This window comes from Panicum virgatum, chromosome 2K (genome assembly GCF_016808335.1).
Source record: "Panicum virgatum strain AP13 chromosome 2K, P.virgatum_v5, whole genome shotgun sequence".
NCBI lineage: Eukaryota > Viridiplantae > Streptophyta > Magnoliopsida > Poales > Poaceae > Panicum > Panicum virgatum.
This window is the reverse complement of record NC_053137.1, coordinates 16,621,133-16,634,263: the sequence shown is the minus strand read 5'-3', so window position 1 is coordinate 16,634,263 and position 13,131 is coordinate 16,621,133. Positions and strand designations below refer to the sequence as shown.

Genomic DNA, 13,131 nt, shown 5'->3' with positions numbered 1-13,131 from the left:
CACATTTGCACGAGCTACTATATCCTTGTACTTTCTCCAATGCATCTCAGATTCCAATGTCATCAAAACATAATGTGCTCTAGCTTTACCACAATCAAATCTACCCCTCAGAGATATTTCATCAATTCCACATGAATGTTTTGAAACCACCCGGTCTACCAAATCCTTTAACATTGGAGGACTATCGAACAGTTCGATATCATCTACCATATTCTCAAACTCTCCATTTTCCTTAACCATACCACCATAAAAAACCCGAACTAATTCGTCCATCTACAACAAAAAAGAAATCGGAGTACCTTCATCACTTATACAAAGAAATCAACTACAATAACAATTCTTCACTGTGCCTAGTATCTATGGGTGAAACCCATATTAACATCCCCACTACTCAATCCTATAAATCATATTAATCGATGCATGCACGTACTACCTCACGTCCAAATAGAGAGCAGAGTACCATCTACGCATCACCTAAAGCACTAATCATGAGAAAACTAACAACTACGACATTATTTTTCAAATCAAGAACCAAACCCTAATCACCTAGAAGCGCTAATATCTACAAATGTGCACGGTTAAAGGAGGAAAAAATGGGAGCAATACCTTCGGGGAAGGGTGCGGAACGTTTCCCCCCACTTTTCCCCCTCCAAAATGCCGAATTTGGGGGGATCTGGGGGGCGGGCGGCGGCGTCGCCCTGGACGCGCTCTTCTCGGGGAAGACTGAGGGAAGGAAAGAGAGGGTGGGGGAGAAGAGGCCGGCGCGGGCCCAGAACATTTGCCTTGTCGCGGCAGCCCGCCTCGTTGTCGCGCCAGTGCATGTGACACGACAGGGAGGTCCACGTCAGCGCCGACGCGGCGCAGCGCAGGCTCGGGCCGCCAGCGTGTCCACCCTGTCGCGCCACATGCACTGGCACCACAGAGGCTATCTGTCGCGCCGGGTAAAGTGGCGCGACGAAACGGGCTACTTCCTGCAAATAAAAACGGTTTGAAATTAAAATTTTATTAAAAAAAGGTTAAAAATAAAAAAAATTCCGGGAGATAAGAGTACTAAAAATGTCAGCGTCAATGGTAAAAATATAAAAAACCACGCTGACGACGTTGCTTCCGAAAAACGCCAGAGGGATCCGTTCGTTCGCCTCTCGCGTGCCGTGGCCCGGGCTCTGCCTCCTCTCGTTGGCGGCGGCGGCGGCGACTGGGGGGGAGCGCGGCGGTGCACTTCGCCGGTTCCGCGCAGGCGACGAGCGCCCACCAGGTACGCCCGCCGCTTCCCTTCCCGCCGCGCCGCGCCGAGCCGCGAGCGATTCGCGTCCGGATCTGACCCGCGGCGGCAGGTATCCGTGTGTGTGATGCCCGGCAGCTTCGATTTGGTACACCTAGGGTTTGGTTGGTTGGAATGCCCCGCGATTTTGGAGTTTTTAGGTCTTCATTCTGTTGGGAACTTGGTGATTTGTCTGATTGCCGGAATGGTGGGTGTGTAGGGATTGGCGATTGGAGGAGGGCGGTTGCGGAGATGGGCTGACCGGAACCCGCGGGGAGATTCGCGGCTTTTCTTCTCCGGGTTGCGGTCGCTGGAGGTGGGTTTGGTTGGTCCGCGTTCGGAGCCGGAGATGGACGACGACGGCGGCCTCGGCATTCGGAATTGGGGCTTCTACGACATGAAGGGCAGCCTCGGCCTGCAGCTCATGTCGTCCGTGCCGGTGGCGGACCGGGACACGAAGTCGCTGCTCCCGGCCGGTGCCTTCTTGCCGCACCATGGGCACCACAATGCCCCGCCCCAGCTGCACCCGCACCATTCCCGCAACGCTGGTGGCGGCGGAACCTCCGGCGGCATGCCGACTGAGCCGCAGTCTATTCACATGGACTTCTCGCACAATGAGGCTTGGGTGCACCCGTTGCACCACCAGCACCCCCGCGAGCAGAAGGTCCTTCATGCTCGGCCTGTCGGGCCAGCTGGACATGTTGGCCACCCTGTGCACGGTGGACATGCTGTGCATCACCGCCCTACTGGCTATGGGATTATACCGGATGCATCGCACGCACTCCAGATGATGCAAGTGCAACCACAGCTTCAGTCACAACTGCAGGAGCCTCCTCCGTGTAAGGAGGACGACGTGTCCCCTCCTCTGGTTGAGGATCAATCCCTGGTCAAGACTGAGCCGCCTGTGAAGAAGAGGTGGCAGGGTAGGCAGCCTAAGTCACCGAAGCCTAAGAAGCCAAAGAAGGCTGCTGTTCCACGGGAGGATAGAGCAGTCAATGGTCATGCGCCCCGAGGGAGGGGAACTAAGAAGACCGTGGGGATGGTGATCAATGGGATTGAGTTGGACCTTTCAAACTTACCAACACCGGTGTGCTCGTGCACTGGAGCTCCTCAGCAATGCTACCGGTGGGGTGCAGGTGGCTGGCAGTCTGCGTGCTGCACAACTTCTATCTCGACATATCCACTGCCAATGAACACAAAGCGGCGGGGCGCGCGTATTGCTGGAAGGAAGATGAGCCAAGGTGCATTCAAAAAGGTGCTTGAGAAGTTAGTTGGTGAAGGCTACAACATTGCTAATCCAATTGACTTGAAGACTTTTTGGGCCAAGCACGGCACAAATAAGTTTGTAACGATCAGGTAAAGAAAAAAAAAGGCAGGCTATGTTTGTCGCTTTGTAGGTTGTAGAGCTTCAGTTAGGCCTGATTTATTGCTTGTATCTCTATGTGCCAACCTGCAGAAACTTTTAAGTCGACTTATTTAAGTCGGTTTGTATTCTTCACTTTGCAAATTGTAGTGTACACTAGCAGTCTCTAATTTAGATGGCATGAATTTTACTGCATTAAATGTCTGTTTAATTAGTGGTGTTATGTGGAGGTTTTCTATAGAGAGCCGAAAGATACCGGTACTTTTGGACAAGGAGCTAATTGTGAAATTTTGTATGTGGTATCTTAAGTTGTGCAAAAGTAAGCTTTGTTATTTCTGGCCATCTTGCTCAACGTGAACTGTGTATAGAACTTTGCGTTTGATTTACGGTGTATTGTTCTTGTCAGCTGCTAGTTGGCATGTAGTATTTCTTCACAAAGAGTGTAAAGTTGAGGGTATTTGGTTGCTTTGATTCCTTATTAGAACAAAGTGGCTATCGTTGAGTCTAGGACCGTTTCTTAGTGTCAAAAATGGTCGAGAAGTTTTATGTTATCACGAGCGTCAATAGATAAGAAATGTCTTCGGGCAATATTTTACAAGAGTTCAGGTGTTGAAATCAGGTTACAATGCTTGTATAACATAAAGATATGATTGGCGAAGCAGATTTTGAACTGTATGACATTATGGGTCCGAGTTCATGGTGTAATATTTGGAAACTTGAAATACTCCATGGTGGAAACAGTATGCGCTTAATGAAGAGGCTTTATTTTTAGTTGTAATATTTATGATTTGATTTCTCATTCCATTGAATGGATATGCAGATGTAGCAAAACTAAGTAATCTTCAGATTTTCTGGTTTCTCCATTGTTATTTCCTCCAAGGGCAATGCAAGAGAAATTGAGTCGTTTGTTTAATCTGGTTGGAGTTTTGTAGTCCTACTTTTCTTTGATAGTCATTGGTATCATACATCTGTCTCTTTTAGTTTATAGGACTCACATACACTTGGAGATGTCAGTATTGAATAGTTTTCTTAAATTTCTTTGACTTTGTTACTAGCTAGGATAAACTTCTATAATTTTTATGTGGGTATTGGTCATGTTCATCTGAACATATAGTTTTGAAGTTTGAGACCTTTTAGGCTAAGCATGGCACAAACAAGTTTGTAACAATCAGGTAAATGGCATGCTTGTCCTGAGTTTGAGACCTTCTGAACATATCTATTCTGTATGTGCCAATCTGCAGAAGTTTTTACAACTTGTAGCCATTTTCAGTTTTGTGGAATTAATTTACATGCCTGTATCAGATGATATAGATATCAAACTCATGGAGATCTGTCTGTGTCTTTCTGTTTAGAAGTTGAAGCAGAACAGCAGCAGTCTCTGATTTAGATGGTATAAATTAACACACCCAATGTTTGCTGTCTCAGTATTTTTTTAATGGTTTGATGTAGAGGACTTTTATGTGAAAGACAATTGCTAGCAATATTTGGTGGAGATATTTTTAGTTTGCTACATGTTTACTTCTATCAACATTTTTTTTATGAAATAGTACTTATATTGTGCAAGTAATGTTTACCTTTACTCCTACTGACCTGATGCTCCCCATCTCTTTTGATTCAAGGAATTAGAATCCTTGATGGTGTACCCTCATTAACCTCCAATGCTAACATGTGCGTAGGTCTATATTGTGCAACCTTACTTGACTACCCTGAAAATGTCGTTAGCACTTTGCAATTGACATTTGCTACTAAGTTGGATTGTATGGGTAGTTCTTTTCCCTGCTGAAAGAGTGCATGGGATGATGTAATATTTAGTTCTGTTTGCACTAAACTTCATTTACATGGTTTGGTTGTCCTGGTTACTGATATTACAGTGAAGATGCCATCCATGAACCCTGGAGCATTTATTTGCGCGAAAATTTAGGATTTGCTACCCTAGCTGTCATTCAGGATTTGGCACCTATGGCTCATTTACATGTAGCCCTTAGGACATTTGTCACTGAGACAGTGAGACATCGAGTGCACATCTGAAGTGATGAAGAATACATTGTGAGAAACTGAGAATGTGTCATAGGCAGTATGGGGCTTAGCTTATGTTATTACCTAACCCTGAACCTTCTGCAGCAAGATTTTAGATGCAGGAATGTGGTTTCTGAACTATTACTAAGATTTGTCTAGTAACAGGTTTCAGACAGTATGGTAAAATAGATCTTGGGTCTTGATGTATTGGGAAGCTGAGTGGAGTATGTGGTGCATGCACATACAGTTAACAGATATGGTGATTTACTGATTTTAGTCTCCTTGTTTGGAATAGGTTTTTGTTTTATTGGGGGTATAGCAAAACTGTGTGTTGAAGGGGCCTGCGGAGTGTTGTGTTGGTAGACCTCTGAATGTTATGCTTTACCTCCTTTCACAGTTTTCAGATTTTGATAGGCAAGTAAGCATGTTACCTTTGCCCTCAGGAAAAGAATGTTGGGCTCAAGTTCATTTTGATATATGTTGATATTGGTTGATCCTGCACGATCTGCGTGGCCTTTTTGGTTGTACATTTCACTGTTTTATCCCGTGTGTTCTAGATCTTGGATTACATGCATCTGTGACCTGCTACTATGCATGTTTTCAGCAGCTGCATGTAGAGTATATGTCTATGCCTATTATGCTCTTGTGGTCTTGGGGTTGGCCTGACACAGTTGAGTCGGCAATGTTTTGTATCATCCATCTCTCGTTGCATCTTGCATCTGTTGAGATCGACGGTGTATTGTTTTGCGGTCGCCACTTTGCTATCTGTTTTGCGGTCTGCTATATGCTACGTCGTGCCATCGACTGTGTTAGATTCCCTCGTTGGCCGAAGCTAGTAACATAAATGGTGAACGATCTTACGTAGGCAACGTATAAGATTTATTTTCTGTGTATGATCAAACGTAAATAAACTGGTTTAACATAGGAAAACACATAATAGACCTATATTGTGAAGAATAATAGATAGTTCGACAGTATAACTGTACAATAAAACTATCCTTCTAATTTCAACTGACAGTTCCATCATCATCATCATCATAACAAAAAGGACCAAATGGAGGAAAGTTTGTTAGTCCCTGCTGGCTATGCCGTCTCTGGCCCATATCAGGTTAATGGACGATTTTAAAAATAAAATCAACAACGTTATACTCCTATAGGAAATTCAAGCCATCCGAGCCTATGCATTTGTTGTTTGTCCTCACGTGTCTCTAGTTATTCTCTCCATCCTGAAATACAAGGTATCCTAGAGATTTCATTATGGAAAGACACATACATGACGATTTATGTTGTCTGGTTGTTTTAGTGACAATTGCGGATAACAAAGAGCATTTCATTCAACCCCCACCCACCCAAAAAAAACAGTCAAATTATTAACTCCGAGAAAAAGTTCAGAATAAATTTTAAATATTTTAATATCTTGTATTTTAGGATGGAGGGAATATAGGTTTTATTACCCCCTCTAAGGCCAAGCTTTGGTAAACTTTTATCCCCACTAAATGATGATTGTTGGGGATAAGGATTATGGGTATCCCAACTTAGTCCATTAAGGGACAATCAAACTGATAAAAGAGTGACATGAGGCAGGTAAAGCCCAACAAAACAACCGTCGGGCCATGAGGCCCACAACCAAGAAAATGGCCCACTCAAATACTGAAAACCCAACTTTGAGCCGACCCCCAAAGAGAAGGGACTGGCGCGCCCGACTCCCACGGGGGAGGGTCCGCCTCGCCCGACCCTCACGAAGGAGGGTCCGCCTCGCCTGAGACCCATGGATGTGGGACTCCAGGAAACCAGGAAGCCTGTCGGATAGGGATGGGCTGCTCAGGATGGTGCCGGGAAGCCAGGGACATGACTGCCCTCTCCTCTGGTACGGACGCAGAGTGAGCGGCAGATTCGCCCCGTGCGGATCCGGGAGAAGACGCGGCCCGGATACACTGTCAGAGCTTCAGCCACATCAGCCGAGGGATGTGAGCCATGTCGGACGAGACACAGCGCCATGCCCCGAAGACGAGGAACGCGGGATCCAGGCGGAGATCCGGTTGGCGCGGGGACATGGGGAATATTGTGTCAGAAGCGTACGGACGGGACGTCTCTCACGAGCCAAGTCAAGATAAGTCAAAGAGACCCACCGTTCAGTAGCAGAAAGGGGTCCGGAGTCGCCCGACCCCCACGCTCTCTCTCTCGCCCTCTCTGTAAACCCTCACCCCTTGAGCTATAAAAGGGGGAGGCGCACCCCATGCAGGGGCATCCGCATACGCACACACGCACCCGCACTCAAACACACACACACATCCTCAAACCAGAGACTTGGGACCCTTGTTCTCTATCGCCCGTTTGTAACCCCTAGTGCAAACATTTGAGTACAAGAGCACGAGAGCTCGAACTGGATGTAGGGATGTTCCGCCCGAACCAGTATAAAACCTTGTGTCTTTGCTTGTACTACCATCCGATCCTATGACGCGCACACAAATTCACTAGTCGGTGATTCGGAACACCGACAGTTGGTGCGCTAGGTACGGGCCTTTGCACATCACGCCCAGCAAGGTTTCAGATGGCAAACAACGCTGAAGGATGGGCTCCAGGAGCGCGCGTCCACTTCGGCAGCCTCGACTTCATCATCGCCATCGACGGGAGCTTGGTGCAGGTCCAGGCGCCCGTATGCCCCGCCAGCGACGGTGTCGTTGGCGCTCTGCAGGGTCCGCGCCTCGAGAATCAGAGGCTGGACACCCCTGCGGTTTCGGCTCCCAACATCTTCGACGACGCGCGCTTGGAGCGCCAGCTCCAAGCGTTCCCAACCCATGACGACCTGCACTGCGTCGCCTACTCCCTTGCCAACATGGCCACGCAGCTCTCCGGCGGTAGCCCGATACGTCCGGACGTCATGTTCGATCGCGCTACGACGACGTTCCCATTTGGCATGGGGAACGTGGCCCAACACATATTGCACCATATGGCCCCGCACGAGCCCAACCACTTTGGAGAAGGCGGACTCATCGGGATGACGGAGTTCGCCAACGACTCCGACGACAACCTCCTCGCTGATAATCCGACGCACGGTCCTACACAGGGAGTCATCATCCTTCGCTGGAGTGCTTTGCCACAGGCACCCTGATGTATACGTGGAGGTAGCCGAGAATTTGCCTCGACACTCCCATGACCGTACACCAACGCCCATTCCTGCGCCAGTGCAGGGGGGCGGAGGCCCCGTACAGCCACCCCCTGCCCCTCCATCGGGGCGAGGGAACGGACAGCAGGCTAGTCAGTGGCGGGCAAGCCTCATCACTCGTCAAAAAGTGGTGGAAGAAGCCCAGATTCAGCTGGAGCAGGAACGCAGGGCGCTCCAGCGAGAGCTCGAGCGGCGTACCGGTGGGGGATGCGCTCGCGCCCATGCGAGCGAGGTCAACCGCAAGATAATTGAAGACCGACCGGGCTACTCGGTTTTCACCCGGGCTAGTCAAAATGTCGCCGCAACAGCTGCCCTACTCGAGGCACTCCCCGCAGCTGTGACGCCTGAAGAGCGATGCACCCGTGAGAAGATGCTCCAGCATCTGCACCTCGCGGCGGACCAACAGGCGGAAAGCTCAATGTCTCGGCAACACAATGATCAGGCGCGACGCCCTGACCCGGCGGCGTCCGCAATGAGGGACGCTCCTGCACCATGGGGCAGCGGACGCCGGCCTGGTCACCATGACGCGAGCAGAGCACGCGGCTCGCCATCACGACGAGGTGACTCGCGCGACAACGGACCGCGGTGGGGCGATTCCCGCACGGAACCTCGTGCCCTTGATGGAGGATGCGGGGTCGCACCAGTCAAACAACGGCTTGGACGAAACCGCGACACGCGTCTCACTATCAACGCCCGCCACCGCGAGTACGACCATGACGACGAGGAGGGGTCAGTCGCGAAGAATTACCGACCCCGCCGGGGGTGGCCGCTATGACAGCGGGGAGGATCGGAGCATGAGCCCCGAACCGCCGGGTCCCAAGGTGTTTACCTTCGGCATCCGGAATTCCAGGGTGCCAAGCAAGTACCGGCCTCCCACCAATATCACCAAGTACGGCGGGGAGACCGACCCCGGCCTCTGGCTCGAGATTATCGCCTCGCGTGCTGGACGGGAGGAGTGGAATGCGATGCGTTCATCATATGCAACCTTCCATTATACCTAGCCGACTCCGCTCGCACCTGGCTCGAGCACCTTCCCTCCGACAAAATCGCCTGCTGGGAAGATCTACAGGAGATTTTCGTAGGGAACTTCTAGGGCATGTACGAACGCCCTGGCAACTCATGGGATCTCAAGAACTGCTGGCAAAAACTGGGAGAATCCCTCCGCGATTACATCAGGCGCTTCTCGAAGGAGTGCAATGCCATCCCAAACGTCGCCGATGCCGACGTCATCGGGGCATTCCTTTCTGGGACGATGTGCGTCTCGCTGGTGCACAAGTTGGGCCGCAAAGGCCCCCGCACCATCAAAGAGCTCCTGGACATCGCAACCAATCACGCCTCCGGCGAGGAGGCGGTGGGCGCAATTTTCGACTGAGTCCAAGGAGAGAAGGCGAAACGAGACGATGTGGCCGACGAAGGCTCATCGGGCCGCTCTGGCAGAAAGAACAAGAAGAACAAGAAAAGATGGGGCGGGAACTTCGTGGCCGCAGTCGATCGCAAGACCGGCAATGCGCCGATGGGCCAAGCTAATGATCATTTCGAGAAGATGCTTGAGAAGCCCTGTCCCAATCACCAAACATGGGTGAACCACCTCATGAAGGATTGCGGCCTCTTGAAGAAGTGGCTCTCCGGCAACCTGAAGAAGGGGGATCCGAAGAAGAAACCCGAGCCGGAGGGCGACGCCGTAGAAGAGAAAGAAGAAGGCTACCCCGAGCACGACGTCCTCATGATCTTTGGGGGACCCGTGGCATATGAATCACGGCACAGGCAGAAGCTTTCACTTTGAGAAGTTCTTGCAGTCGAACCAGCGACCCCAAATTTCCTCCGATGGTCAGAGTCGCCGATCACCTTCGTTCGAACTGAACATCCATGCAATGTGCCTCGACCGGGGAGGTGTCCCTTGGTCGTGGACCCCATTGTCGGCAACAAGCGTCTCTCCAAGGTGCTTATGGATGGTGGGAGTGGCCTCAACATCCTCTACGCTGACACTCTCGACGCCATGGGAATCGACTGGGCTCGCCTCAGGCCTTCGGGAGCACCTTTTCATGGCATCGTACCTGGAAAGCAGGCAGTGCCACTCGGACAGATCGATCTGCCGGTGACATTTGGGGACCCTCACGTTCGAGGTGGTAGGCTTCAAGGGAGCCTACCACGGCATTTTGGGATGGCCGCGTTACGCGAAGTTTATGGCGGTACCCAACTATACGTATCTGAAGCTGAAGATGCCCGGGCCGCACCGGGTCATCACTGTGGGATCTACCTACCAGCACGCATATATGTGCGAAGTGGAGAGTTGCAAGTTGGCCTTGGCAGTCCTCGCAGTAGAAGAACTCGCGCTGATCAGGGAGAACGTCCCTGCGGAGGCGCCCGACTCCAATCGGAGGGTCAGGTCGTTTGAGCCCACGGAGGGTGTCAAGGAGATTTCTCTCGACCCCCAGGGGTCGGGCGAGAAGAAGTTGAGGGTCAGCGCAACACTAACCCCAAATAGGAAGGCGCGCTCGTCGACTTCCTCCAAGCGAATAAAGATATCTTTGCCTGGAAGCCGTTAGATATGCCAGGCATACCAAGGGATGTCGCCGAGCATGCGCTTCACATCAGGGTAGGCTCTCATCCGGTCAAGCAGCGACTCCGTCATTTCGATGAAGAGAAGCGGCAGACTATCGGCGAAGAAATAGCTAGGTTATTAGATACAAGTTTTATTAAGGAAGTGTATCATCCCGAATGGCTAGCTAATTCCATTCTTGTAAAAAAGAAGAATGGAAAATGGAGAATGTGTGTTGACTACACGAATCTCAACAAGGCGTGCCCAAAGGATCTGTTTCCTTTGCCACACATAGATCAGGTAGTTGACTCGACGTCGGGGTGCGAAACCCTTTGTTTCCTTGATGCCTACTCGGGATACCACCAGATCGCGATGAAGGAGTCTGTTGACACCATTTTTTGACATGTATCAAGGAGGGTGATTTTGTTGAGGGAAGGTTGCCGATTTGAAAGAAACCAGAAGATGCACAGGGTTGGAATCGGCCGATGAAGTGAAGTAGAAGGGCCAAAAGAATATTCTGTGAAGATGCTGATCCGTGCGTTTGGGCGATCGGCCGATGAAGAGTTGCCGATGAAGTCAAGGAAAAATAAAGAAGCCCGAGCTCTATGAGGATTCTGACGATTCGGTTGTAATATTTAGTATAGTTTAAATTAGGAAGTCTTTTCTTTGTAGTCAAGTAATATTTGCCGTGATCGGCTAGGACTTGATAGCGCTAGGCTATATATATCAGTTGTAAGGGACCGGAAAAAACTGGATACACATCCAATATAACAACACTTTACAAATTGCTTTGTACTTTTTCGGCGACTTCGCCTTTTCTTCTTTCTTTTCGGCGAGTTCTTTCAAGTCGATCAAGGATATCTCACATTCGAGCGACTTGATTTGCTGGTGAGTTTTCGTTTTACTAAGTATATTTGAGCTTTAGCTACCGGGCGTATCGCTGTGGCTTCGTTCAAATCTATTCAAAAGTTATCGGGTTTATCTAGGCTTTGATCTCGGGCGCATCGCTGTTTTCTCGTCTAGATTTATTCACAATTTATCGATATCGGCTAGATTTGTAGGTTTTCCTATGTTTTTTGGCCATTATCACATCTATCTGCTAGAAGCATATTAGATCGGTTTTAGGTTTTGAGATAACACTTTGTTATTCTAAAAAGCCGGTTTAGATCTGTTTCGAGCTTGTATTATCTAAGTTACACATTCGTATATTAGATCTTGTTTTATACACGCAATCAGCTAATCTAAGCTAATTTTGTCGTTTTCCGCATTGGCTAATCCTGCCGACGCGCTCGTATATTACGCATCTGCATTTAATATTCCTTTGTCGTTTTCCCTATCGGCAGAGCTTGCCGATACGCCTGTGTGAGAGATATTCGGAATCCGAGCCGATACGCTCTCGAATTTGACTTTTTTTATCTCTTGTCAATTACAGGTTAAATTGACTGGCACGCTTGGTTGACTTTCCAGCGCTTGACGAACACTTGCCCTCAGATTCTAGTGTGTTGATTTTTGCGTCAACACATCTTTTGGCACGCCCAGTGGGACAGAAAGCTAAAGCATGGTGGAACTTGGTGATCATTCTGAAGTCAATGAAGAAAACTACGTCCCTGTTCCTGAAGAAAAGCTCAAAGAAGATCAAAAGAAAGAATAAGAAGAGCTTGTAGAGAAGTGTAAACGTGAATGTCTCAAATCCTACATCGTCACTAGATCTGGTGACATGATCAAAAAGTTTAATATTCCATCCTTCCAGCCGTTGACAGAAGCACAACGTGACAATAAGATGTTGGATGTGGTTGGTCAGGCTGTGGCGCAAGCATTTATCAAGAGTGCAACAGTCATGGGCAACACGATGCACAACGCCGTAGTCAAGACTTTTGCAGAAGGCACGTTCCCAGGTTGCATGGGGCCTTGTTACATACAGCCAGATCAGATGCAGTATATCCCGATGGAAGTATCTATGGCAGCGGCTCTGTCGGCTCGAAATAGCCAGCCAGAAGTAAGTAACAGCCAAGCGCCGCCACAGACTACTACTGTGGCGTCCACAGTCATGACAGCTCCTGTCTACATGACCACTTCGCCTGTCCCTACGACTATGTGGGGTGGATCTGCATCAGGATTTCCCAAAGTATGGGATCCAATGACTGGGTATGGTATGCCTCCAGATTTCTTTACTACACCATTCAAGACCCAGTTTAATGCATCGGCTACTCAGCCGATAACTCCTCACCCCAATCCATCGGCCACTCAGCCGATGGGTGCCCAGCAGGATGCATCGGCGACACCGCCGAATGCACAAGGTACATAGAGTCCGTAGATGGCTGCATTGTCCAACACATCGGCGCCACCACCGATGACCCCACAGCAGCGTCTCGCAATCATGCTCCAACCCAAGTCTCCTACATAAATTCTGCTTTCGCAGTCTCCTCACCTGAAGGGAGTTAATTGGGTTTTCCATGATCAGGCTACTGGGCAGTTGCGATATGTCAACGTGTCGTACATGGATTCTACTGGTTAGCAGTCACCTAGTCCGTCAATCCAACAGCAAGCAGCTCAGCAAACACCCAATCGGGTGACTCAACAAGCACATCAGATGCAATCGGCTGGACAGCCGATGATGCCTATGTCACCACAGCCTACAATGATGACAAACTCGGCGAACATGATTTCTCCACAACAGATGCCAGCAGTTGATCAGTAGGTTGATTGGAATTCTATGATAGTTGAAGTGATGAGGGAGCAGTTCGGCTTAAGGCTGAAGCAGCAATCTGTCATGTACAAGACTCCTT

General features: G+C 49.5%; 1 protein-coding gene across 1 annotated transcript; it reads left to right on the top strand.

Moving 5' to 3' along the window:
• The first annotated feature begins 1,096 nt into the window (after window positions 1-1,096).
• Window positions 1,097-2,956, top strand: LOC120669230 (protein Barley B recombinant-like). The gene is made up of 2 exons (XM_039949016.1): window positions 1,097-1,255; window positions 1,482-2,956. The coding sequence occupies exon 2, from the start codon at window positions 1,611-1,613 to the stop codon at window positions 2,619-2,621; it is 1,011 nt and encodes a 336-aa protein (XP_039804950.1). The 5' UTR covers window positions 1,097-1,255; window positions 1,482-1,610; the 3' UTR covers window positions 2,622-2,956.
• Window positions 2,957-13,131: the final 10,175 nt, after the last annotated feature.